Below are 22,601 nucleotides of genomic sequence, written 5' to 3' on the forward strand. Positions count from 1 at the left end.
GCTTTTCTGCTGCTCCCGCAGAGAACAAATTGATTATGGCTAAATCAGATGAGATGGGAATGATTGGCAGGTAGGGAGAAGAAAGGAAAGGCCGAGTGAGGATGGCCGTCCATCGAGGCCACGTCGCTGCTCTTTTCCATGGAAGCCCATGCTCCTGGAACCCCGTGTGTGCTCAGAATGTGCAAGCAGGGGAAACAGAGGGAGCAGAGCAGTGCTGGGCATCAGGGCTTTCCAGAGGAATGTCTTGACCCAGCTGGCAGTGGAAATTCACACCTTCAGAAACCTCTAGAGTTCATCGTGGCCAGTCCCGGGACATGGACTTAGGAATGGCCAGCCCTGCCACCCAGCCATGGCAATGCGATTCAAAACCAGATGCACCAAATGTGAACTCGAAGGCCATAGCACTCGCCAGTGACCCAGTCCTCAAGCGGGCATGATAGCCCAGAGAAGAGGCCTTTGATGTAAGATGATTCTTCAATTGTGCACTCTTTACCTTGCTTTTCTTGGCACTGTATATTCTGTCAATCTGTGATCTGAATAGAAAGAAGAAAGTGCATTTTCAAGGTGTGAGGGGCCCAGAGGACACTGTCCCAAAAGCAGTGGTTGTGAGAGTGGCTTTGGAGTCAGGCTGACAGTCTGGAAACTTCCAGGTCCACTCTGAAGTGCCGGCCGCATGACCAGTTGTCCAACCTGTGTCTGCCTTGGCCTCCTTTGTGCAAGTGAGGAACATTGCTGATCCCCCCGGGGTGGCAAGGGGTCACACGTAAGTGACCCCGCATGGTGTCTGGCACGTGGTCAGTGTTTCATGATTCTTTGAGAGCTTTGGAGCAGCTCCAAGAAACCTCTTTCACTTTGAAGAGGTCCCCTAGGAAGCTGTGGTGGGACTGGAAGGTCGCAGGACTTCCCAAAGTCTAAGTCTCTCCAGAACAGACCTGCTCCAACCTTTAGTCTCCACTCAAAAGGGTCCACTTAGTAAGTTCTCGGGTCCTTGGCTTAGTGTCAGCTTCCCAGTAGTTTGTACACTAGATGCCTTGGGAATAAAGCCAGTTCCCTAAACCTACCCCGCGCTCACACACGACCCGTGACAGCCGCCAAAGGGACAGGCACAAAGGCTCCTTCCTCAAGGCCCCCTGCAGACAGCACTTTCCACACTGAAGGTGTCCGTGACCCAGCCAGAAAACCTGCTTCACCGCCTCCTGGATAACTGCATAGGATGAGAACACAGATTTGGGTCTCTTTAAATATGAATAGGTTACAGATTGCCTTTTTAAATGTTGCTTGAGATCAAGTGGTGGTGGTTATATATGGAGTCAAGCAGCTGGGATATTCATTCGAGGCATATAATTTTCTTCATTCTTGGGACAAAACACAAGCAGGTTTTTAATTTTGAATAATTGGTCTTCCCTCCCGTACCGTGGGCAGGTGTTGATGGTTCCCCACCTTGTTAGCCTGAAGCCTGTTCATCCCTGGACCGGCCACGACATGCCCAGTGCAGTACCCACCATGGTGGGGCTGGCAGCAGCCCCTCCACACTGCACAGAACAGTCCGAGTCTGGAATCGTCTCTTCAGCCGCACAGCTGTTCGATGTGTTATTTTCTCCAAACTCCTCTTCCATGCATTTCCAAGCAGCATCTTCTCATGATTACAGTTGCTTTCAGAGATGAGCTCATGCTAAGATACCCAATGAAGAACCCAGTTCAGAATTTTCTTTTTTTTTTTTTTTGAGACAGGGGGTCTTGTTCTGTCACCCAGACTGGACTACAGTGGCGTGAACATGGCTCACTGCAGCCTTGACCTCCCTGGTTCAAGCAATTCTTCTGCCTTGACCTCCTGAGTAGCTGGGACTACAGGCATGCACCACCATGCCTGGCTAATTTTTAAACTTTTTGTAGAGATAGGGTCTCACTATGTTGCTCAGGCTGGTCTTGAACTCCTGGACTCAAGTAGTTCTCCCACCTCAGCTTCCCGAAGTGCTATGACTGACTATAAGCGTGAGCCATCATGTCCAGCCTAGAATTTTCAAATTAAAGCTAAACCTCCAGCGTGTTTCAGTAGATTGGCCTCAATGCACTATTCCCCAGCAAAGGCTTCAGTTAAAGGTGCGGGGTGACGTCGACTGACCTGTGTGTTAGCCATCAGTTAGTTGCTGCCTAACAGATGATCTGCAACTCTATGGGCTAAAACCACAGGGATGTATGACCTCACTATTTCTGTGGGTCTTGAGTCCAGCATAGCTTCTGGGTCGCACTGGCTCAGGTCTGTCCTGAGGTTGCAGCTAGGATACTGACTGCGCTGTCTCACCTGAGGGCTCAGTGGGACTGGAGAACTGGGCTCCCGGAGGCTCTGTCACACACCTGCCGAGTTCTGCTGCTACGGGTGAGAGGCTGGTTCCTGGCCTCATGGTTCTTTCTGTAGGGCTTCTCGTGCATCTCACAGCATAGCAGCTGGCTCCCTGCCGAGAGGGAGGGAGGAGGAGGAAGCCACAGCGCCTTGCAGGCCGGGTCTCAGAGGTCTCCCTGTCCCCTCCACCCGGTTCTGTTTGTTGGACAAGTCCCTAAGTCCAACCCACACGCCAGGGATGGGAATGAGGCTGCCTTTTGAGGAGTGCTCAGGAATGCATGGCCGCGTTTAAACTGCCACACTGTGGCCAGTCGACTGGGTCTGTTCCACTTCAGGATGCACAGGCCTCTCCTGGCCCTGCAGGACAAGCTCACCTGCCTCCACCCCAGGCCGTCCTGGTGTTTGTGAACTGCACTTCACCCTGCCAGCATGCGGCTCGTACTAGGAGGCCCATGGGCTCCGGGAGGACTTCCCTTCAACTGCCAGGCACCTTGAAACTGCCCAGCAGCCAAACCTCGGAGCTGTGGAAGCTCCTGGATGTTCAAAGACCCACTTAATATTTAATAGTCAGTGCAGCATTAATTTCATTGCTCCCCAATCCCACATATCGAAACCTTTCACAGTTTAGTACAGGGATGATGGTGAAAGAGAAACCGCAGGGAAAATCCAAGGCAGTGGGATTGTTTAGTTTCTGGTTGCTTCTCCTTTTATTTGTAATTAATATCCATTCAGCATCTTTAAAGCTTACAAAATGCTTCAAGCACATTCTCATTGGAGTTCCATGATTTGTAAAACAGGCATGTGAAAAAATTGGAAGCTAAGGAAATAGGAATTCAGAGAAGGTACACTGAAAGTCAACCTGAACTTGAACCCACGCCTTCTGGCACCAAACACCCCTGTTCTCGTCACTGCAGCACTTTGCTCTGTGTGTGGAAAGCGTGAAGGGCCCCTGCAAATGGGCATGATGCTGCCTCCTCCACAGGCTTATTTTTGTGAAATCAAACAGAATACTGTTTGTGCTTAAAAACCATCCTGCGCCCCCATCTGTAAACTACATCATCCCTGGTACTTCCCAGCAGGCGCTGAGCACCGCCCACACTGCCGGCGCCGGACCTGACAGCTCCACTGAGCTCCTGACCCAGCTTCAACCCGCCGCCGGAAGCAGCTCCCAGGGAATGTGCAGAAAGGGGCCTCCAACACCCGGCCCTTTCTGCCCCTTGGCCCCTGTGGTCACTCTCCCCTCCACAGTCCTGCCCCCGCAGTTGGTCGCTTACTGCCCTGTGCATCTTCCTGAAGCACCTGCACTGTTGCCTCATCTCTGTCCTCTACCTCCTGCGCCCTGGCCTGGGCCCTCAGTGGCTTCCAGCAGGGAGGGTGTGGGTGCAGCGATTCGGCACAAGTGCTTCCAATCATGCCCCTACTCCTCACAGCCTCTTCTCAAACGAACCGGGTGTGGCGTGCTGGGCCTTTATTCTTCTGGGACACAAACACAGGACTGCTGATTGGTCTCTCACATAGACCCTGGAGTCTGGTCCTTTCGTCTGGGGCAAAAGGAACCAAGGAGGAAATTCCAGCCGCACCACATTTGCAAACGACACACTGTCGGGCTTTTTTTGCAATAACTGCATTTCCTAAGTAATTCAGGCTTTGGATTGAGAACGTGTCTGTCACTTTCCTTTATAGAAATAACCTTTTGTAAATCAATGTACTGTTACTTTATAAAGCCAGACAACTGTCTCTAGATAGACAGCAATAAAAGCTACCAACTGTGAACTGCTGTTTCTGTTCCGTTCACTCATGGATGCTCTTCTGCATCACACTGGGACCTATTAATTGACATTAAATGACACACCCTACAAATGAAACAATAGTCACCGAGGGTCAGAGGGTCGTGTCTGATGTGCCTATGCTCGTGTCAACAATAGGTGCCGTCTCCAGCTGTCCCTTTCTCGGGCTGAAGCACCTCGGTGGCCCAGATCCCTGCAGGCACTTGGCATCGTTCTGTGCGTCCCTCTGCCCCAGCCAGGAGAGTGCTTTTTGCAGACGGGAGGGTGTAGCCTGCCTGGTGTCTCCGTGTCCTACCCGTGTGCCCTCCCAGCTGAGTAGATGGGTCTGGAAGGGTGTAGCCTGCCTGGTGTCTCCGTGTCCTACCCGTGTGCCCTCCCAGCTGGGTAGATGGGTCTGGAAGGGTGTAGCCTGCCTGGTGTCTCTGTCTCCTACCCCTGCGCCTTCCCAGCTGGGTGGGTGGGTCTGGAAGGGTGTAGCCTGCCTGATGTCTCCATCTCCTACCCATGCGCCTTCCCAACTGGGTAGGTTTGTCTGGGCTGAAGCAGCTGCTGCAGGTGGAGCGCCCGTCACTCACGTGCTCTGCTTTTGATGCCTCTACTACAATGGAGCTTCTGTTTCTGCCTGCATTTATGCATCACTGGGGTGGGAAACTCTTTTTCCTTCTTTCTAGATCTTTCTCTTCCTGTGCCCTTCTGAAGGACCTCATTCCCCCTTCTCCCCTCATTAGCCATGACCGTCCACAGGGAGCGTCGGCCCCAGCGCAGCTTGTGCTGAGACCACCATGGCCCTGTGGTGCAGGTCTTCTCTCAGGCCTTGCATGCTCACTACAGAGTCCTGGGGTGTTTCTGCAGAGTTTTCTCCTCCACTCAGCATGTAGAGAGATCACCCACGGCATGGAGAGATTGCCCAGGCCCACAGAGACCTCGCCGCGTGGAGGGTTTGCCCAGGCCCGTAAAGCCCCCACCACGTGGAGAGGTCACCCAGGCTCGTAGCGCCCCCACAGTGTGGGGAGGCACAGAACAAGCACAGGAGTCCACTGACCTGGTGCGTCACACCCCGGGGACCACCAGTGGGCGTGTTCAAGGCTCCACTGACCAGGGCGCTGCCAGGTCTGGCTCAAGCAGTGGCTTTGCCTCTGTGATGGGTGTGCCGCTCCCGTGCTCCCTCTACGCTAGCCTGAGGGAAGTCAGTGTCCTTTTTTTAGTAAATTTTAATTTTTATGGATACGTAGTAGGTGTTTATGGGTTATAGGAGATATTTTGATACAGGCAGGCAATGCGTAATAATCACGTCGGATAAATGGAGTATCCATCCCCTCAAGCATTGATCCTTTGTGTTGCAACAAACCAATTGTACGCCCTCAGTTATTTTTTTAATGTACACTATAGTCACCCTTGTACTAGCAAATACTAGGTCTTATTCATTCTAATTTTTTTTGTACCCGTTACCATCCCCACTCCATCCCCCACTACTGCTCCCAGCCTCTGGTAGCCATCCTCCTGCTGTCCAGCTCCATGAGTTCAGCTGTTTAAGGTTTAGCTCCCACAGATAAGTGAGAACATACAATGTTTGTCTTTCTGTGCCTGGCGAATGTCACTTACACAGTGACCTCCACTTCCATCCATGCTGTTGCAAATGACAGGATCCCATTCTTTTTTATGGCCGAATCATACTCCATTGTGTATATGTAGCAAGTCCTTTCTCCCCTCATCTGCTGATGGACACTTCGGCTGCTTCCAAGTCTTGGCTGTTGTGAACAGTGCTGCAGCGTGCACGGCTGTGCAGAGATCTCTGATAGGCTGATTTTCTTTCTTTTCTTTGGGGTGTGTATCTAGGCATGCGTTGCTGGGTTGTATGGTAGCTCTATTTTTTGGTTTTTTGTGGAAACCTCGAACTGTTCTCCGTAGTGGTTGCACTGATTTGCATTCCCACCAACTGTGTACAAGGGGGGAGGGAAGTTCATTTCATAGGAACACCAAGCCTTTCCCTTTTGTCACTTTCTGTTCTTAAGATCATTCCTTAGAAGACAGATCCACTGAAGAATGTCGGTTTACCTAGTTTAAACTAGCTAGAGTCTTTTCAAGATTACCATTTTGAACCCCATGTTGTCCTCTGAGTCATCGAGGTAGCCCAAGATAACGGTTAAGAGGAAAAATTCTTTGTGTTGACAGCAAGCTGTTCTCCAGTTTGTGTTAAGTAGTGGCCCCTGCAGGTGAGGAGAGGCCGCTTTCGTCCTCAGCGTGTGTAGACCAGGGAGTCCGACAAACAGAAATCCTCACCTCCTGGGGCGGGTCATGTGGGGAGTGTTAACTGGCAAGATGATCTAAATTCTCTACCCAGATCACAGCAGCAACAGCAGCTTTGCTTTGAGAAAACAAAACACAAAGGAAGTGCCCAAAAGTTACAAACCAAGCAATAAAAACTGTGGAAAGTGACCTGTGGCACAAAATGTATTTGGTGCATTAAAAAGGCCACTAGCACAGTGCCCTGTGGGAATGAGACTGACATTTTCACAGAAGGTCATCACCACTCTCATGTGACATACTCGATGCTTTGTTTTAAAGACAGGGTCTCACTCTGTCACCCAGGCTGGAGTGCAGTGGTGCAGTCACTGGTCACTGCGGCCTTGAAGCCTTGACCTCCCAGGCTCAAGTGATCCTCCCACCTCAGCCTCCCAGGTAGCTGGAACCACAGGTGCACACCACCATGCCCAGCTAATTTTTTGTATTTCTGTGGAGGTGGGGTTTTGCCATGTTGCCCAAGCTGGTCTCAAGTGATCCACCTGCCTCGGCCTCCCAAAGTGTAGGGATTACAGGTTTGAGCCATCACTCAATCCCAAAAGTGTTGGGATTACAGGGTTGATGCTTCTCTTAAAAAACATATTCCCTATGTATGATGTCTGCAGATACTTCAAGAACATCATAAACACCACTTTCACCATCAGCTGGGAGCAGAGGCCCTGCCTGTTCATTGTCACCCCACGCCATAGGGACTGGTGATGTTTACAGTGTGTCCCTGTGGGTGAACTGGGGAAGGAAAAGACGGTGCGCATACACCGTGGAATACTATGCAGTCATAAAAAAAGAACCAAATCATGTCCTTTGTAGCAACGTGGATGCAGCTGGAGGCCATTATCCTAAGTGAATTAACACAGAAACAGAAAACCAAATAGTGAATGTTTTCACTTATAAGTAGGAGCTAAACATTGGATTCACATGGACCTACAGAAGCAAAAAATAGACACCAGGGACTACCAGTCGGGGGAGGGTGGGATGGGAGGAAGGGCTGAAAAACAATCTGTTGGGTCCCACACTGACTACCTGGTGATGGCTTCGATCATACCCCCAACCTCAGCATCACCCAGTATGCCCAGGTAACCTGCACACGTACCGCCTGAATCTACAATGAAGTTGCAATTTAAAATTTTGATATTTTTTAAAAATATGTGTGAACATCCCTTGACAAATTGTTTTCATCCAGAGAAATTTGCTGTACTGAGAATATATTATAACAAAGTCTTGGACAAAAATTGGTTCCCATGATTTTGTCCTTCTCATTTGGAATGATTGCAGATCCTGGCCAATTTGGAGCAAGGCTTAGCAGAAGACGGGACCACGAGCAGCGTGACTCAGGAGGGCAGACAAGGTGGGTCGGCCGGACTTTGCTGACTAGATGCTTCTCGGACGTCACTGAGAGACTGAGTCCAAAGCCTCTCACTTCCTCTTGTTCTCCTTTCCTTTTCGTGGTCAGCACTGCACACATCCCTTCGTGCATTGGCCGCTCACCCCTTTCTTGGGGAAGCCAGGCTGGGTGATGCTGTGGGTGCACCGTGCAGCCTCAGACCCGGACCCTGCACACGGTGAGAAGACTCGCCTTCACCACAAAAGCACACGGCCCGGAACCTGGCACGCCGAGTGGTGGTCTGAGTGGGTGTGAGGAAGGAGCCCAGCCCAGCTGAAGGGGCCCAGAGAGGCCTCCGCGTCAGGGACAGAGGCTCGGGAGGGTGCTTCAGAAGGAGCAGGAGTGGAAGATGGGCGCTGCCCAGAGCCTGGGGGCAGGCTGAGGGGGCTGGGCGGTTTCCCTGAAGCAGTGGAAAACCCCTGGGGTACGGGGTGGGTTGACATGAGCCGATCCGCAGAGTGAGGCCATGACATGAACCGATCCTCACAGTGAGGCCGTGCCGGCTGCGTCTTGGGGAGTGCGTTAGCCAGGAGCGAGCTTCCGATCATGCTTGGAAACCCGGCCTGAGTGCTCCCTCCCGGGCAGCCCCGCCGAGCCTCACTCCCTCACTGCTTGTGGCAGCGTCTCCCCACAGGCCTGGTTGCCTGGTCATCTCCTTCCCATAGCTTCTGTCCTACTCGGTGTGCAGCCCAAGTCGAGACCGGGTGGTCTCTGTTTCTGCAGGTGTGCTGGGGTTTCTGGGGAGCTGCTGGCTGGTGTGAGCTGAACGTGTGTGAGGTGTGTGTGTGGTGGGTGGACGTTGAATGTGCATGTTGTGGCATGTGTGGGTGTGGTGTGTGCTTGTGTGTGCACTTGTGCGCTCTCTTTTCAGTAATTTAATTGAAAGTAGAGTAACAAGGTCTGAAGGAGAGACGTCACCATCTGCTCCTGGATGTCCCATCCAGCATTCTTGGCACCCAGTCATGTTACCCCTTGTTGGGCTCCCGCTTTGGTGGGAATGAGCATGTAGTTATCAGAGAGCAGAAGGCTGTTCCTGGAAATCTAACAAAAGGTTACACCATGAGCATTTGTAAGGAGGGGAGGGGAGGATTTAGAGCAGGAAAGGAAACTGCAAAGATCATCAGAATAAATATGCAATTCATTGAGATAATCCATATTTTACCTCCATTAAGAGAAGATATTCAGAATTTCTTTTCACAAAAATAATGGTACAAGGGGAATATAAGCAGCTAATGTGTTTTTAATTGCTGAAAGGCTAAGAGAGTTAAGTTTTTAATTCTAGCAATTAAGTTTCTGTGTGTTCTCCTGAAGCACACCATGAATACACATCATTTCTAGGTGATTGTTATCTCACTGTGGACACTTGGTGCCAGCTGCGGGAGGAAGGTCAGCTTCAGCCTCCTAAATCACAGCCTCAGAGGCGGCTGGGGACACGTGGCTCCCAGTGCCCAGCAATGAGGGAGGCTGGGAGCGCTCCCAGGGACTGGTGCTGCGCAGGGTGGCATCTTGGCACTTCACTGTTGGGGTGTGGACTTTTCTTAGAGGAAGTGGGCACAGTACAGGCGCAAGGAGCACTGGACGGGGGTCAGATGGAAACGCCCCTGTCCTCTCTGGACCTCAGCTTGCCTGTCGATAACATACTCATTTCAGATGAGCTCAGTCCTCAACCTGCGCCTTCCCCCGGCCATCCCAGTAATAAACAGGTGCCATTGGTCAGCCCGCCCTCCCCCAGGGCAGCTCCCAGGGGCCTTTGCAGACCCCAGCAAGTCCACAAAGCCAGTTTGGAAACTTCTAGAAGAGATGGGCCCTGAAGGTTTGAAATCAGTGGAGGGATGGCTGCTAACTAACGAATGTGCAAGGGAGAGCAGGGAAGGATGGGCCAGGCTCAGGGTCGCGGTCAGCCACCGTGTGGCAGCGGGTGCTAGGGAGGGAAGCTGGCTGCAGGGGAGTGCCAGGTCCCCAGCGAAACGTGCCAGCCACTTGAGTTCTGGACCAGGGCGTGGCACTCCTTGGGGGAACTGGCATCTGCAGCAGCCCATGGCCAGGAGGCAGGGGAGGCCTTGTGGCTGGGCACGGGTAGGGCCCTCCGGGTGGTCAGCTGTGAGAGGCTGGCAGCCACCCTGGCCAGTGGCCCTCCTGGCCTTGTCGAGCTACCGACAATGTCGTCGTTTCTGTCAGCTTTGCTCCTTTTCTCAGGGTTCTGGCTGTGGAAACGGGACTTCCGGTCAGACCGTTTGGCTTCGTGTCTGGGCTGATGCTGAGCAGCCCTCCTGGTTCTCTTGATGCCGAGGGTCTCTTCCCAAAGACACCTCTGGTCCCAGCGCGAGTGCTGAATTTTCTGCCTCAGGGCAGCCTGCAGCATATTGAGCATTCCAGGCCGAAATCCAGTGGTATTAGCAAGAGGGATCTTTTAAAGTTAAATTAGAATTCACAGGACCCAATAACTGATGGCTAGAAAGAGCCTCGAATGTATTTGTGCACTCACAGGCTGCTCTTACCTTGCAGCCTCTGTCCGGTTGTGGAGGTCACGTCTGGGCCGGGTGATGTACTCCATGGCAAACTGTCTGCTCCTGATGAAGGTACGTGGGTGGCCGAGCAGGGCTGCCATGGGATCTGGAAGAGGGTGTGTCAGTGGGAGCCATGAGGGAGCCGTTGGTATAATAGATGCTGGCAGGGACAGGCTGGTGTAGCCGTGCAGAGAAGCCAGCTAAGTACTGGCTTCACAGGGAGCCCAGTGACACATTACGGGGCTATATTTACTTTCATTTCTACTGCGAGAAATTTCAACAGAATGTAGAATTTACATGATCAGATTTCATTATTGAGACGTGGGTCTAAATGATTTCATTTAAAGCATTGTTCATTTTCCCCCATTTTTCTCTGAATTCCATCCCCAGAAGGTGTCCTTTGTTCTCCCCGTCTTCGTGGAGGGTGTTTCTTTCGCCTCTTGGTTTTGATTTTGTGATTGATGCTCGCAACACCTGAAGACAAGCTTCCCCACAAGACCTTCTTAGGACGTCACTCCAGAGCTCTCAGCCCCCAGGGAAACAGCTTAGAAATCAGGGAGCTGAACTGAGGCTGTCATTTGTTTTTCCGTGTCTCCTGGCTCTCGCTGGCCTGTGCAACGGTGTTTTTTGGCTCCTCTCTTTGTTTGGAATGCACCCCATGCCTGGCTCACCTCCCACACTGGGCGTCAGGGTGCCCTGTGTGGAGCTAGTGGCCCTGCAGCCAGCTGTGCATACTGAGAGCTGCTGCAGGAATCAGCTAGCAGCAGAAGCCCCGGAGCAGTGCTCGTAACACCTCCTGGGCTGTTCTAAGACAGCGATGGTAACTCCTCCCACGCCCACGCGGCTTTCCTGTGGCCAAGGCAGAGCAGACAGTTTACCAGGTGGAGAACTGTGCTCACAGGCTCTGTCATGAACCCTGAAGTGGCAGCCCTGCTTGATGCACGCACCCTGCAGCATCCCCAGAGGTGACTGTGGCCCAGGGCACTGCTCCGAGCAGGCTGGGTGTGGGTGTAGATTCACAACCATCAGCAGCTCAGGCATTCCGTCAGGAAGGTGTGCAGCACACACCCCGGCTTTAGTGCAGCCCTAGTGCCCAGCGCAGGGCCCCTGCCTTTGGGTTTCTGCAGCTGTGTCGGGCTGGACGCACAAGGAGACTCAGGGCATCCTGTTCGTCCTCTGTAGCAAGCAACCGTGACACAGCCTTGCACTGCAGCAAGCCTCAGCGTCCTCCTTAAAAATAAGGGCGTAGATCTGAGATCTCTGAAATTCCTCCCAGCTCTGACATTCACACAGCTCTCTCTTCAGCACACTGGATAAAGGAAATTATGGTTTTTAAGTTCTGTGGTTTTGCTCGGAGCAGGTTTTTCTTCCGTTGCCACCCCTGAGATATTCCCACTGAGGTCAGGTGCCCGCACGGTCACTTTGTTCTGGTCCTCGCCCTCCTCCCACCCGCCGCCCTTCCCTTCTCCAGCCCCCTCTGGCTTCTGCGGCAGGGCTTGCCCACCTCCGAGTGGGAGTGGAAAGCAGGCCGTCCGCTCCGCTGCCCTGGGCCTCCGTGCCGGAAGGCGGGAGGTGGCCTCTTCACCACCTGAGGCTGGGCCAGCAACCAGGTGACCCCGAAGCACCCGGCCTGACCCCTCTGCCCCCCAAAATAGGCCATTCTCCCAGTGCTGCCTGTGGCCAGCCCTGACACCCCACCTGGCAGTCTGGGCGGTCCACAGTAGGCCTCCACCCGCTGAGAGTACTATCGGCCTCACCTGAAAGTCACCAGCTTGCTGGAACATTCTTAGGCAAAGACATGAAGAACCAATTGTAAATTCACAGGACTGGTGTTTCACTAATCATGGGGCTAAAACTCCCCAGGGAGGAAAGTTCCCTGTTCCCCTGGCAGGCTTTTATTTGCATTTTAAGACACATTAATAGAAAACGATGGAGTGGGCTTTTCTTTGTTGCCCTGTAGTAGTAACAGCACCACCAGGCTCCAAATGGCAGTCTTCCTCCTGTATTGCTGGGACTCAGTACAGAACATATTATCGCATTTCAAAAATACTTTTACAATGGACGTGATTTAATTTGAAAGTTCAGCTTAAGCTTTCATTTTCCTGAGTTAAAAAAAGGAGTAAAAAAATGTGCAATTAAAGCCAATCCAAGCATATGCACTCTCTTGCCATCTAGTGAGCATACAGGGTATTGCAACAGTGTGTGGTCTTAATAATAAGGGGGTATCCTGTTAATTAAATTATGTGTATGGGCTAACAATGAGTTATTTAATCAGCCATTTAATTATCTTGAATAACATTTTTATTACAGTGAAATAAATATCAATTTAACTTCTTAACAATGAAACGTATTCATATGTTTTAGCCCTGGATAAATCTGCCTGATATGCTATAATGCACAGTGACACGTATTATAAAGCATTGAAAATGTCACTATCTTCACTTTTTAAATACTGCTTCTTCTCCTTAGGCTTCACCGTAGCCTTAGGGCACCTGCACTGGCAGACCGTATGGATGCAGGTGCCTGCCACTTTAGGTGGCCTGGGCCCCCTCTCCCCCGGTGTCCCTGGGAGTCTACTTCCCTCCTGGTGTCCCCACAGCTCGCCAGTCTGCACATCACCACCCGCCATGGCTCCGCACATGATGGAAAGGAGCAGGCAGCTGCATCAGCTACCTTCTGTCTTGCTGGAATTAGACTACACAAGTCCTTTCTGGTTGCAGAACGGTTGTAAATCTAGTTTCACAGCCAGTAAACCACGTGCGGCTGCTGAGAAGAAATGGTGAAGATTGAGCTAAAATAGGCTTGTCCCTGGAAGCAAGTCATTCATGTCCTTCACAAAGCCAAATCTACGTGAGCTGGGGAGTAGGTTAAGCTCTCTCTAAAGAGCTGCTTTTGGCCATTTTCCCTGATGGGAAAAGCCGGTGGGTGCAGCCCCTGTTGGAAGGCAGGGCTGCTCCCCTAAACTTGTCCGATCAGGACCAGCCCATGGTGTGCAGGCCCCACATCTGCATCAAGGGTGCCATGTCCATCCCAGCTGCAACCTCAGCCACCCCAAGTGCCCCCATGCCAGGTCACAAAGCCCTCCTCTGTGTGAGGGAACTCACACATGCTCACACACACGCACGCTCACACACTCGCACACACGCTCGCACACACACGCTCACACGCACGCGCTCACACACGCTCACACGCACGTTCACACACGCGCTCACACACGCTCACATGCTCATACACGCACGTTCACACACGCTCACATGCACAACTAGACGGCAGAGACAGGCAGCAGGAAGGCGTGGGAAAGGAGACTGAGGCATGTGATGTCTGGCTCCTCATGGGCATCAGGCCTGGAATAAAATGAGTTTTAATGAGCTGTACTCGAAGGTACTAGACTGGAGAGAGTCTTTTTGTTTTTTGGGTTTTTTTTTTCCTTCCTACCAAACTGGAATTGTACTTGTCTTTCTTTCTTTGTAACATTCCAATTAGCAAGCTAGTAACTCCAGTCCCAGTTTGGAGGAAATGGAACATGTAGAAGAATAAATAAAAGTACCTTCTGGGATTTTACGATGAATAAGAAAGAAGGAAAACACCATTGGTGGCCGTCGTTACTGCTGACCGTGTGCTTATAGCTAAGTGCTCGAATGCAGGGAAGTATTTAGTGCAGGGCGTGCTGCATAGAGCTCGCTCAGTAAATGTGGCGATCACTGTCATACTAGAGAGAGCCCGGGTTTGTTGGGGACTTGAGACAAGCTACCACTGTGTCCCACATGACTTTGGCAAGACCTTCCTGCACTGAGACCGCTTTGCTCACACCTGGAAAGGGTGACTGGGTCCACTCAGCATCCACCAAGTGCCTGCGATGGGCCGGCATGAGCGGGCAGATGGACAGTGAGACGGTGCTGCCAGGCCTTGTCCTTGAGGAGGGGCCGCAGGCCGGACCACCACAGACAGAGCAGAGTGATGAGGGATCCAGCAAAGGCTCTTGGCAGAAAGCAGATGCCCTGAGCACGGCAGCTGGCACAGCGCTCCTAAATGTCCCCCCGTAGCTGTCTCCGAAACGGGAGGGTCTCACACGTGCCACAGAGAGCAGACGACATTCACGCATTCTGCTCTGCAAGGGTGGCCCCCGCTGCCATCCTCAGCCTCGGCAAAGTTGTTCTGTGGGTTTTCTCTACATTTAAAGATTTGACCTTAGTTTCTAGCATAGAAAAGTTTAACAGACACTTTAAAAATCTGGCTTATGTATTTGGAGGATGGAGATGAGACAGCGTTCGCCTATTCACATAATAACTGTGTCAGGAAAGAGAGTTAGGTGCGGTCCAAGTGAAATATGAATTGCTGTTTAGAAGATGGAAGCAGGAAACAGACCCTCAGGCCCAACTAAACCCCGACAGCCCCCGATGACAGGCAGGACCCCGCCTGCGCGATGCACACAGCTCAGAATCCCGGCCTGACTGCAGTTGGGAGAGCAGCCGCCCCCTCACAGCCGAGCACCGCGTGCTGGTTTCCGGTTCCCCGCCAGCGCGTGTGTCAGGGTGTCCTCTCTCCACACCGCGTCTGTATACGCTTGTGCTCTTCTACACATGTGAAACCCGCAGTGCTTTTCTCAGCTCTGAGGTACGCTGGGTTTTTCTTCCCGCAGGATTATGTGCTCGCCGTGGAGGCGTACCATTCGGTTATCAAGTACTACCCAGAGCAAGAGCCCCAGCTGCTGAGCGGCATCGGCCGGATTTCCCTGCAGGTACGTGGCACGCTCAGATGTGAGCCGAAGGAACAGGCAAAGGGCCTTATGATAGGAGTTCTTTGCTTGGATGTGCGACTGTCTGCTTTTAATCATTTTAATATAAGAAAGATTGCAGAAAATATTCCAATTCCAATGTGTGTGACCATGAAAAGGGGGGTGCTTTCCAGGGGTTCTGGTTGGACTGTGGGAGGCCCTACTGGCTTTTGTGCCTGTTGCTAAATAAAGGTGAACCCACAGAAAGTGTCATCGCAGCTGCACTGAAACAAGTTACTCTAGATACTGTCCTGCTGCAGTTACAAAAGCGCTGACTGAACCGTGAGGAATCTTAGTTCAGCTTAGCCCATAATAGTCACTTGCTGATATTTTGCCTGAAGAACCCTTGAATCATGTTTGCTGGATAAAGTCCAGACTGAACAGTGGTCTCAATAATGCACAAAGCTGGGACAGGACCCCCTTTGCTAAGAATGTCCTTGAAGCTGGAATGCATTTTCCTGGGATATTTGGTGACAGGGAGGTCACGGGGAGAGATGAGTCCCGCCCACATCCCTGTCAATCCTTCACCCTTGCAGGCTGAGCACAGGGCAGCTTGTGCCCCTTCCACCCTCAGTCTTCTCAGGTCACGTCCCAAACCTGGGCCCGGGAAAGGAGTCACAAGCAAGGGACCACTAAGCGGGGAGAAGCAGCACAGACCTTCCACAGGCACCCACTCACCGTGAGCCAGGCCCCGTGCTGAGCATTTCACCTCACGGTGTGACTAGCTGGTTTTACAGATCAGCAAACTGAGGTCTCCTGATAAAGTGAGATCCAGCGACAGGAGGCCACATAGATAACGGGGGAGCTAGAATTTGAACAGGGCCTCTGTGAACTCAGGGCCTGCACTCTCTCAGCTAACAGCTGGTCCTCTCCTCCCCCACACAGTTGCTCACACACGCACTAACACACGTAGGAACATGTGCACACATCTGCACGCTGCCTGCTTGTGGAAATCCACATGGGACACCAGATAGTGTTGGAGGACAGCCCTGTCCATGGGCCCCTGTGGTGGGGCACAGCAGATGACTGTCACTGAATAATCCAGAGCAGGCACAGATGCGTGACGTGCGAGCTGCCACCATGGGCATCAGCTCCTGCCTGCCTGGGATGCTTGCAGCAACCCTCGTCGCCTGTGTGAGAAAGCTCCATGTGGCTGGGATCTCCAGGGTGCCTGACGTGTATCATTATCCCCTGGTTATCATAGTAAATTAGTACCCTGGGCCTGCTCAGATTCCTCACTACCCTGGAGACAGTCTCGGAAATTTTATTTCAGAGGCATAGTATGCACAGTTGGAGAAGTAGATGCTGAGTTGCTTTTACATCTGGAAGTGCTTCTCCTTCCAGTGGGAGCCACTGGCCTGACCACAGTGAGGGCTCTGGCAGTGAGACTGGAGTCTCAGGAGGGAGGCTCAGCTTCCACAGCGTGATGTAAGCCCCGTCTGGTGCACGGAATGTGCTAAACGGGCTGTGAGGGAAGCCCTCGGCGTTCGCTGTCCCGAGGACCCAGGGAGGTGACAGCGGCTCTGTGACTGGGCAAGAGATTTTGCCAAAGGAGAATGGAGAAAACAACGGAAGCACCTGGGCCGACTGGACTCACCGACGCCCCACACAAGCACTGTTCCATCTGCACCTCTTGCAAATTACTTATCAGACCTCACTCACGGGTATTTGTATTGTTGCTAAAGAGCAAGGTCTCTGAATTCTGTTTCTCTAAAGGAAATGGAGACTGCAGGACTTAGCCATTTGGGATCTCTCTGAAGACGTTGTGCCATGGTTGCCACAGAACTTCTCAGACAGCCTCGCACGGCGGACGGCTGCACGGCCATCTGCGCACACAGAAAACCCAGCCCCTGGAAGTTCCTGCTTCGGCAGGTCAGTGTGTTGTCTGAAGATGCTGGATCTCGGAAGAAGGGTGAAGCAGGCAGGTTTTGCCCTAGAAGAACATAGCCATTTGTGGGAGTCGAGGCCCTAGAGCGCCGTTGCGATCAGCAAGAACGACCACATGTCAGCCCAGTGGGTGCCCGAGCACACAGCAGACCCCCACCCATTCTGAAACCCTCCTGGGTGCACTGCCTGTGTCGCCAGCCCTCTCCTGTGCTGGGGCTTGTGCCTCCTCATCTCCGCTGGGTTCAGCAGAGGGTTGCAGGGGCCGGACCCTGTGTGTACACGTGGTGCTGAGCTGCCAGAGATCTCAGCACGTCCCTCGTGCCCCGTCCTGTGTGCAGCTGCCATTAGCCTTCCTGGAGTACACTCCACCCTGCCGTCTCTGGTCAGAGCTCCTGCTGGGGCCTGTCAGCTGAGTCCACACTTAAAGTTCCCATTCAGAGCCCTAGCTAATGTTTTCTAGCCCAGTGTTCTTCGCCTCGTGTCCTTAGTCCCACCAGACGGTTGATTTGCTGCTGCCCAGACGGGGCCACCCTTGCTGCTTTTACCTCTCGTGGGCTGTTCCTGCTGCTCAGAACTCCCTTTGCTTTCTGCCTGTGCAAACCCTGTTCATTCTTGAGAGTTCACTGGAAGGACTTCTCTAAAGTCACCCCAGCTCTCTCAGCAACCTCTCCCTTCCCTCTTCCCCAAGGCATCTACGGGGCTAAAAGCACAGGGCTCGGGAGCTGGGGTTTGGAACAAGACAGACCCGACCCCAGCTCAGCGGCTCAGGCTGGCGTAGACAGACCCGACCCCGGCTCAGCGGCTCAGGCTGGTGTAGACAGACCCGACCCCGGCTCAGCGGCTCAGGCTGGCGTAGACAGCCCCGACCCCGGCTCAGCGGCTCAGGCTGGCATAGCTCTGACGTGGCTGTGACATGGCTCTGAGCAGGTTGTTTCACCTTCATGGTGTCAGTCCCCACCAACAACCGCCTGCAGTAAACAGTCGTCATCGTCGTGTGTAGATGAGGAAGTTTATCCGTGTGAAATCCTCTGTGTCCTGCCTGGGACGTGCCAGGAGCACTGTAAGTGTGACTTGCTGTCTTTCGTATGTCTTGAGGATGGGGTGTGTTTGTTCCGTTTCCTCACAGATCCAAGTGTAAGGGAGGCATTCCCAGGTCACAGAAGAGGTGCATGTGCTCAGAATTGCCCTTGGAAACCCCCACAGCGGGGCGTCCACCCTATAGACTGACTCCAGGGCACACATGGGCACGAGGCCCTCCAGGCTGGGCAGTAGGAAGGGGCAAAAGCAGTGTCCCCACGCACGCATCCGGACACTCAGACCCCACGCGCCAGCCTCAGAGCTCCTGCCAGTGCACCCTACTCACCCCCAACGCTGCATCTCAGCACAGGATGGAAGATGCCACGTGGGGGCAGATCACGGTGATGTGAGGTCAGCAGTGCAGGACAGGATGGGGTTGAACTGGGACTCGAGTCCAGCAGAAACGCCTGAACTAACTGTAGATAGAGTTGACTCCACTCTGTTTTAAGGAGTAAGAACTCAAATTGAGTGACCACGTAAAAGCCAGTGCAGGCTCTGTTCCGAAGGGACGCGCAAGGCCAGTGCAGGCTCTGTTCCGAAGGGACGTGCGCTGAGTGAGCACTTTACACTCAAACGTATTCAGCCATGGTTCAATTCTTGGAGGAACAGCCGTCAGAATCACTTTCAAGAAAGCACATGTGTTTTCCAGCTCCCGCAGTGCTGCTCTCCCTGAAGCACCTCATCAGTACCTGTATCTTAATTAGACGGTCGCTAAACTGGCTGTGTGCGAACCATTCTGAAATGCGTTGGTGCCACTGTACAGAAGCAAAGAAGTATCACATACACTCAGCGCCTATGTGCTGTGCTGTCAGGATATCAGAGGGATACATTTCATAAGAAACGCGTATATTAGTAACCGTCCCTCAAATGATAAAATCATACTGAAGGTGCTTAGAAAGTACAGGACAAGGTTTTGGTTGCAGTCCGTGGAACCCACAGTGGCTGGTAGAAGCAGAAAGTTTATTCACGGACAGTGGTACAGGGAATCTTCACGAGGGCCCAGAGACGGGCCATTCTAGGGCCACGAAGCCAGGATGCCCTAGCACATCGCAGAGGCCCCCCCAGAAGAACAGCACTGCCAGCTCTGCCTGGCCTCTCAGAGTCTTGTCCCCACCCTGAAGACCCAGGTCCCCAGGTCCCCCCACGGCCTCCCTCCACTTCCTCAGGCATCGTCGTGTTACGTGCATGCGTCTCTCTGGGGGCCCAGGCTGCGGGGGTGCCCCTCCTGCAAGAGTAGGAATGTAGGCCTCCTGGTTCCTCCTTGAAAGGACCCCTAACAGGTGGGAAATGGGCAGAATCGGAGAAGGCAGCCAGCAGCAACCATGAGCGCCCCTTACGAATCATGTTGTAACATCTGAAGTCATATAACACAAAGCTAATCACGCATGGAATAAGACTGATTTGGTTTCCCTGAGATTAAAGTTTCTACTCTATGTGCGTGGAAATACAAGGGAGGCTCGGTATTTTCTGCAATCTTGAATGCTATCTCCAGACCAAGGAGGATTTGTGTTTCATCAGCACTGAAGGTTGGAGATGAGGTGTGCATCGCGTTGATGCTGGGTCTCGGGGAGAAAGCTAGGAAAGGTCCCCGGCAGGTGGGGAAACGCTTGGCAAAGCACGAAGGCGGAGGGGCCCACGTAGCTGGGCCCACTCTGCTCATTCCCTGGCACTGCTCCGAGAACTGTGGTTTTCCAGATCAGCCCTAGCAAGGAGGGAGCACAGGCGGAGCCGCTCCGTGGGGAAGGCAGATGTCAAGCTCCTAAGAACGACCTATTCCACAAGGAAGCTGACGTGCGCTCCCCAGACCCGAGCCGAAAGGCCATTCTTCCAGGGCAGCGTCCCAGGGCGTTGCTTTGTGTGGTTGGCAACCCCAGCAGGTGATGGCCTGCTCTGCGTGCCGCCCCGCTGTTCCTGCTGGGCTGTCTGCTGCGGTGTGTCCTGATCACCCTCTCAGCTGGCAGTGCACACTGCAGCGTGAATCTTCCCACGGAAAGCAGACCAATCCTGCCTCCACCGGTGCCGTCGCCAAATCAGTAACAGAGCAACCTCAAACGTTTCTGAATGTTTAGGTCATCTAATACTTGGCAAAAGAGTGGGCTGAACACCTCCGCCCTCAGCTTTCTGTTCTGTGTGTGCGTGAGTGTGTATAGCAGAGTCTGAGAAAGACACGTACAGCCACTTTTCTTTTCTGAGTTTGGGAAAATTTAAACAAGAGCACTGAAAAGCAAACACCAATCGAAAGGGAAGTATTTTCCATTTTCATTCTAAAGAGTGGAAATAGAAAAAAATGATTTTATAAAACAAAATATGCAGACACCTTTGGGAAAACGTGCTGTAAAGGAAGCATGCTAACTCCAGAGATGACCCAGCCGGACAGAGGTGAAAGGGGTGGACGGACAGCAAGGTTCTAGATGATTCCACACAGTTGGGCTGAGACCACGGACACTGCACCTCCTCTTTGTGTTTAAAATTTTGTGTTGAATGTAGGTGCCTCTAAAATATGCGAGCTGAAAATAGGAAACTCACTCACCACACCAGCAACTGCCATTTCACTCAAGAAGATACACTGGCGAATACAAGGATGGCACAGATGCCCTCACTTTGTGTTAGGGCCCTGAGGAGCAGACTTTCTATTTTAATATTTCAAAACATATTCTACTTTTGAATAGCAATCTTTGCTCTTTCCAAGAAGTTCAGAGCATAATTCCGGGCACTGAGCAAAGGGTCACCTATTCAGTTTGTGTGCTATTCACGTTACCGCTGGAAACCCTGGCTCCAATGACAGAATCGTACTTGGGATTTAATGCCTGCATATAGGGGAGGACCCATCTCTCACCTCGGCCTCATCCTGCAGGCGGGACTGTCATAGCCACGTTCCCTGCCAGCTGTCAGCGTGCCCTCCAGCCAGGTGACAGCCGTGTTTAAAGCTCACACGGCCGCTCTGAGCATTTCCACCGTCCCTTCATCTTCATCACACACAGCCTCCTGTAGAGCACTGGGACCTCCACACGAAAAGGGGGCTGGGGTTAGGAGAAGAGAGAGTGGGGCCCGTGGGAATTTCCACTTCTGAAAGAAATCTGTGTTGTAAGCGAGATTGGAGACACTTGTATTCCAGAGGAGTTTCTCACATAATCGAAATTAAGGGCAGAAGCAATCGATCTTCACACAGAAGAAGCGTTATATTCATACTTCTTAAAATTACTTCACTGCAACTTAGATTCCACCTCCTCAGACTCTCTTGACTTGGGTCTTAGAGGCTCCTCACTGGGACCTGGGACTCAGAGGGTCCTCACTGGGACTGGAAAGGTAGCTGTCGTGCGCAGGTGCAAGTCCAGCAGCGGAGCACAGATGAGGGGCCTGTGCTTGGCATTGGGGCAGCTGAGCGCAGGGTGGTTCTGCAGTGTCTGTGGCCAGTCCCAGGCCTCGGTGTCCTGGACCAAAGGTCAGAGCCCAAAGTGATCAGGCAGGAGAAAGCCTCAGCCGCTGCAGGAGTGGTGGGAAGTCTGGGATAAACCAGCCGCCCCAGACAGGATGAAGGGGGATGGGATGCAGGACCACCCCATGCTGTGGCTGAGAGGACCTCAGCAAGAACCAAGGTCACCTCTGCTGAGTTCCCAGAGGGCAGGGACCCAGGGCAGGGTGGGAGACGCTGAGGTGGAAGAAGGGAAGGAAGGGTCAGGGAGGCACTGTGAAGCTGGGAAAGACTTGAGCATGTTTTACAGAGGGGCATGACCCCAGGCTCCAGGAGGGATGTGGGCACCTTGACCGTCTCAACCAGGAGGGTAGTTTTACACACACAGCCACGTACCAGAATCCCTCAGGCTGTACAGTCTGAAGACATGCAGGTTCCTGTACATCAGCCATAGCTCAACAGAGACATTCAAACAGAAAAAGAAGAGACTCACTTCTGGCTGCCACCCTGAGCCGTGGAGTGTGCTGGCTACGGTCAGGGAGAGTGGAGAGCGTCCCCCAGCCCCTGCCACCCTCTCAGGCCTCACCATCCTGATGTGACACCAAAGTGCAAGGAAAAGGGAAATGCAGGTAAAGGAGATTTCACCAAAACTAAAAACTGTTGTGCTTTAAAGGATACCATAAAGAAAAAGTAAAAAGACCACCTACAGAGTGGGAGAAATTATTTGCAAATCCTGTATCTGACAAGAGACTTAATCCAGAATCTATAAAGAGCTCTTACAGCTGCTAGGAAAACAACAGTGCATGGCACTAGCAGGCAGAAGCGGAAGAGACTGGACTCAACTCCGACTTCACGGGGGACAGGTGGGAACTGACGACCGGGGACCAGGATCAGGGTCAGGGTCAGTGGATGGAAAATTACCCAGAGGAAGCATCAAGGAGGGGTTTCTGGCCAAGCAGACTTGATAGGATCGTTGCTGACAGCTGGCCAGAGTGGTAGGATCTCCAGGTGTGAAGGCACCAAGGGCAGGGATTTTTCTTAAACTGACTTAGCAGGATTCTTCTCACACTGGATTCTACAAGGACAGAGAAGGAAGCCAAGGTCGAGCTTGTCTAGTAGAAGAGGCTTCTGCAC

The 22,601-nt window shown here is 52.5% G+C and overlaps 1 protein-coding gene across 4 annotated transcripts in view; it reads left to right on the forward strand.

Moving 5' to 3' along the window:
* TRAPPC12 (trafficking protein particle complex 12) overlaps positions 1-22,601 on the forward strand; it is a 101,178-nt gene that overhangs the window by 71,755 nt on the left and 6,822 nt on the right. For all 4 annotated transcript variants that reach the window (XR_003309532.1, XM_023198780.2, XM_023198789.2 and 1 more), the window contains 3 exons: positions 7,702-7,774; positions 10,316-10,389; positions 14,957-15,055. Coding sequence is in view for 3 of the 4 variants with exons in the window: in XM_023198780.2 (XP_023054548.2) it covers positions 7,702-7,774; positions 10,316-10,389; positions 14,957-15,055 (246 nt within the window). In the remaining variant the exon portion in view is untranslated. The remainder of the gene's footprint in view (positions 1-7,701; positions 7,775-10,315; positions 10,390-14,956; positions 15,056-22,601) is intronic.

This window comes from Piliocolobus tephrosceles, chromosome 15 (genome assembly GCF_002776525.5).
Source record: "Piliocolobus tephrosceles isolate RC106 chromosome 15, ASM277652v3, whole genome shotgun sequence".
NCBI lineage: Eukaryota > Metazoa > Chordata > Mammalia > Primates > Cercopithecidae > Piliocolobus > Piliocolobus tephrosceles.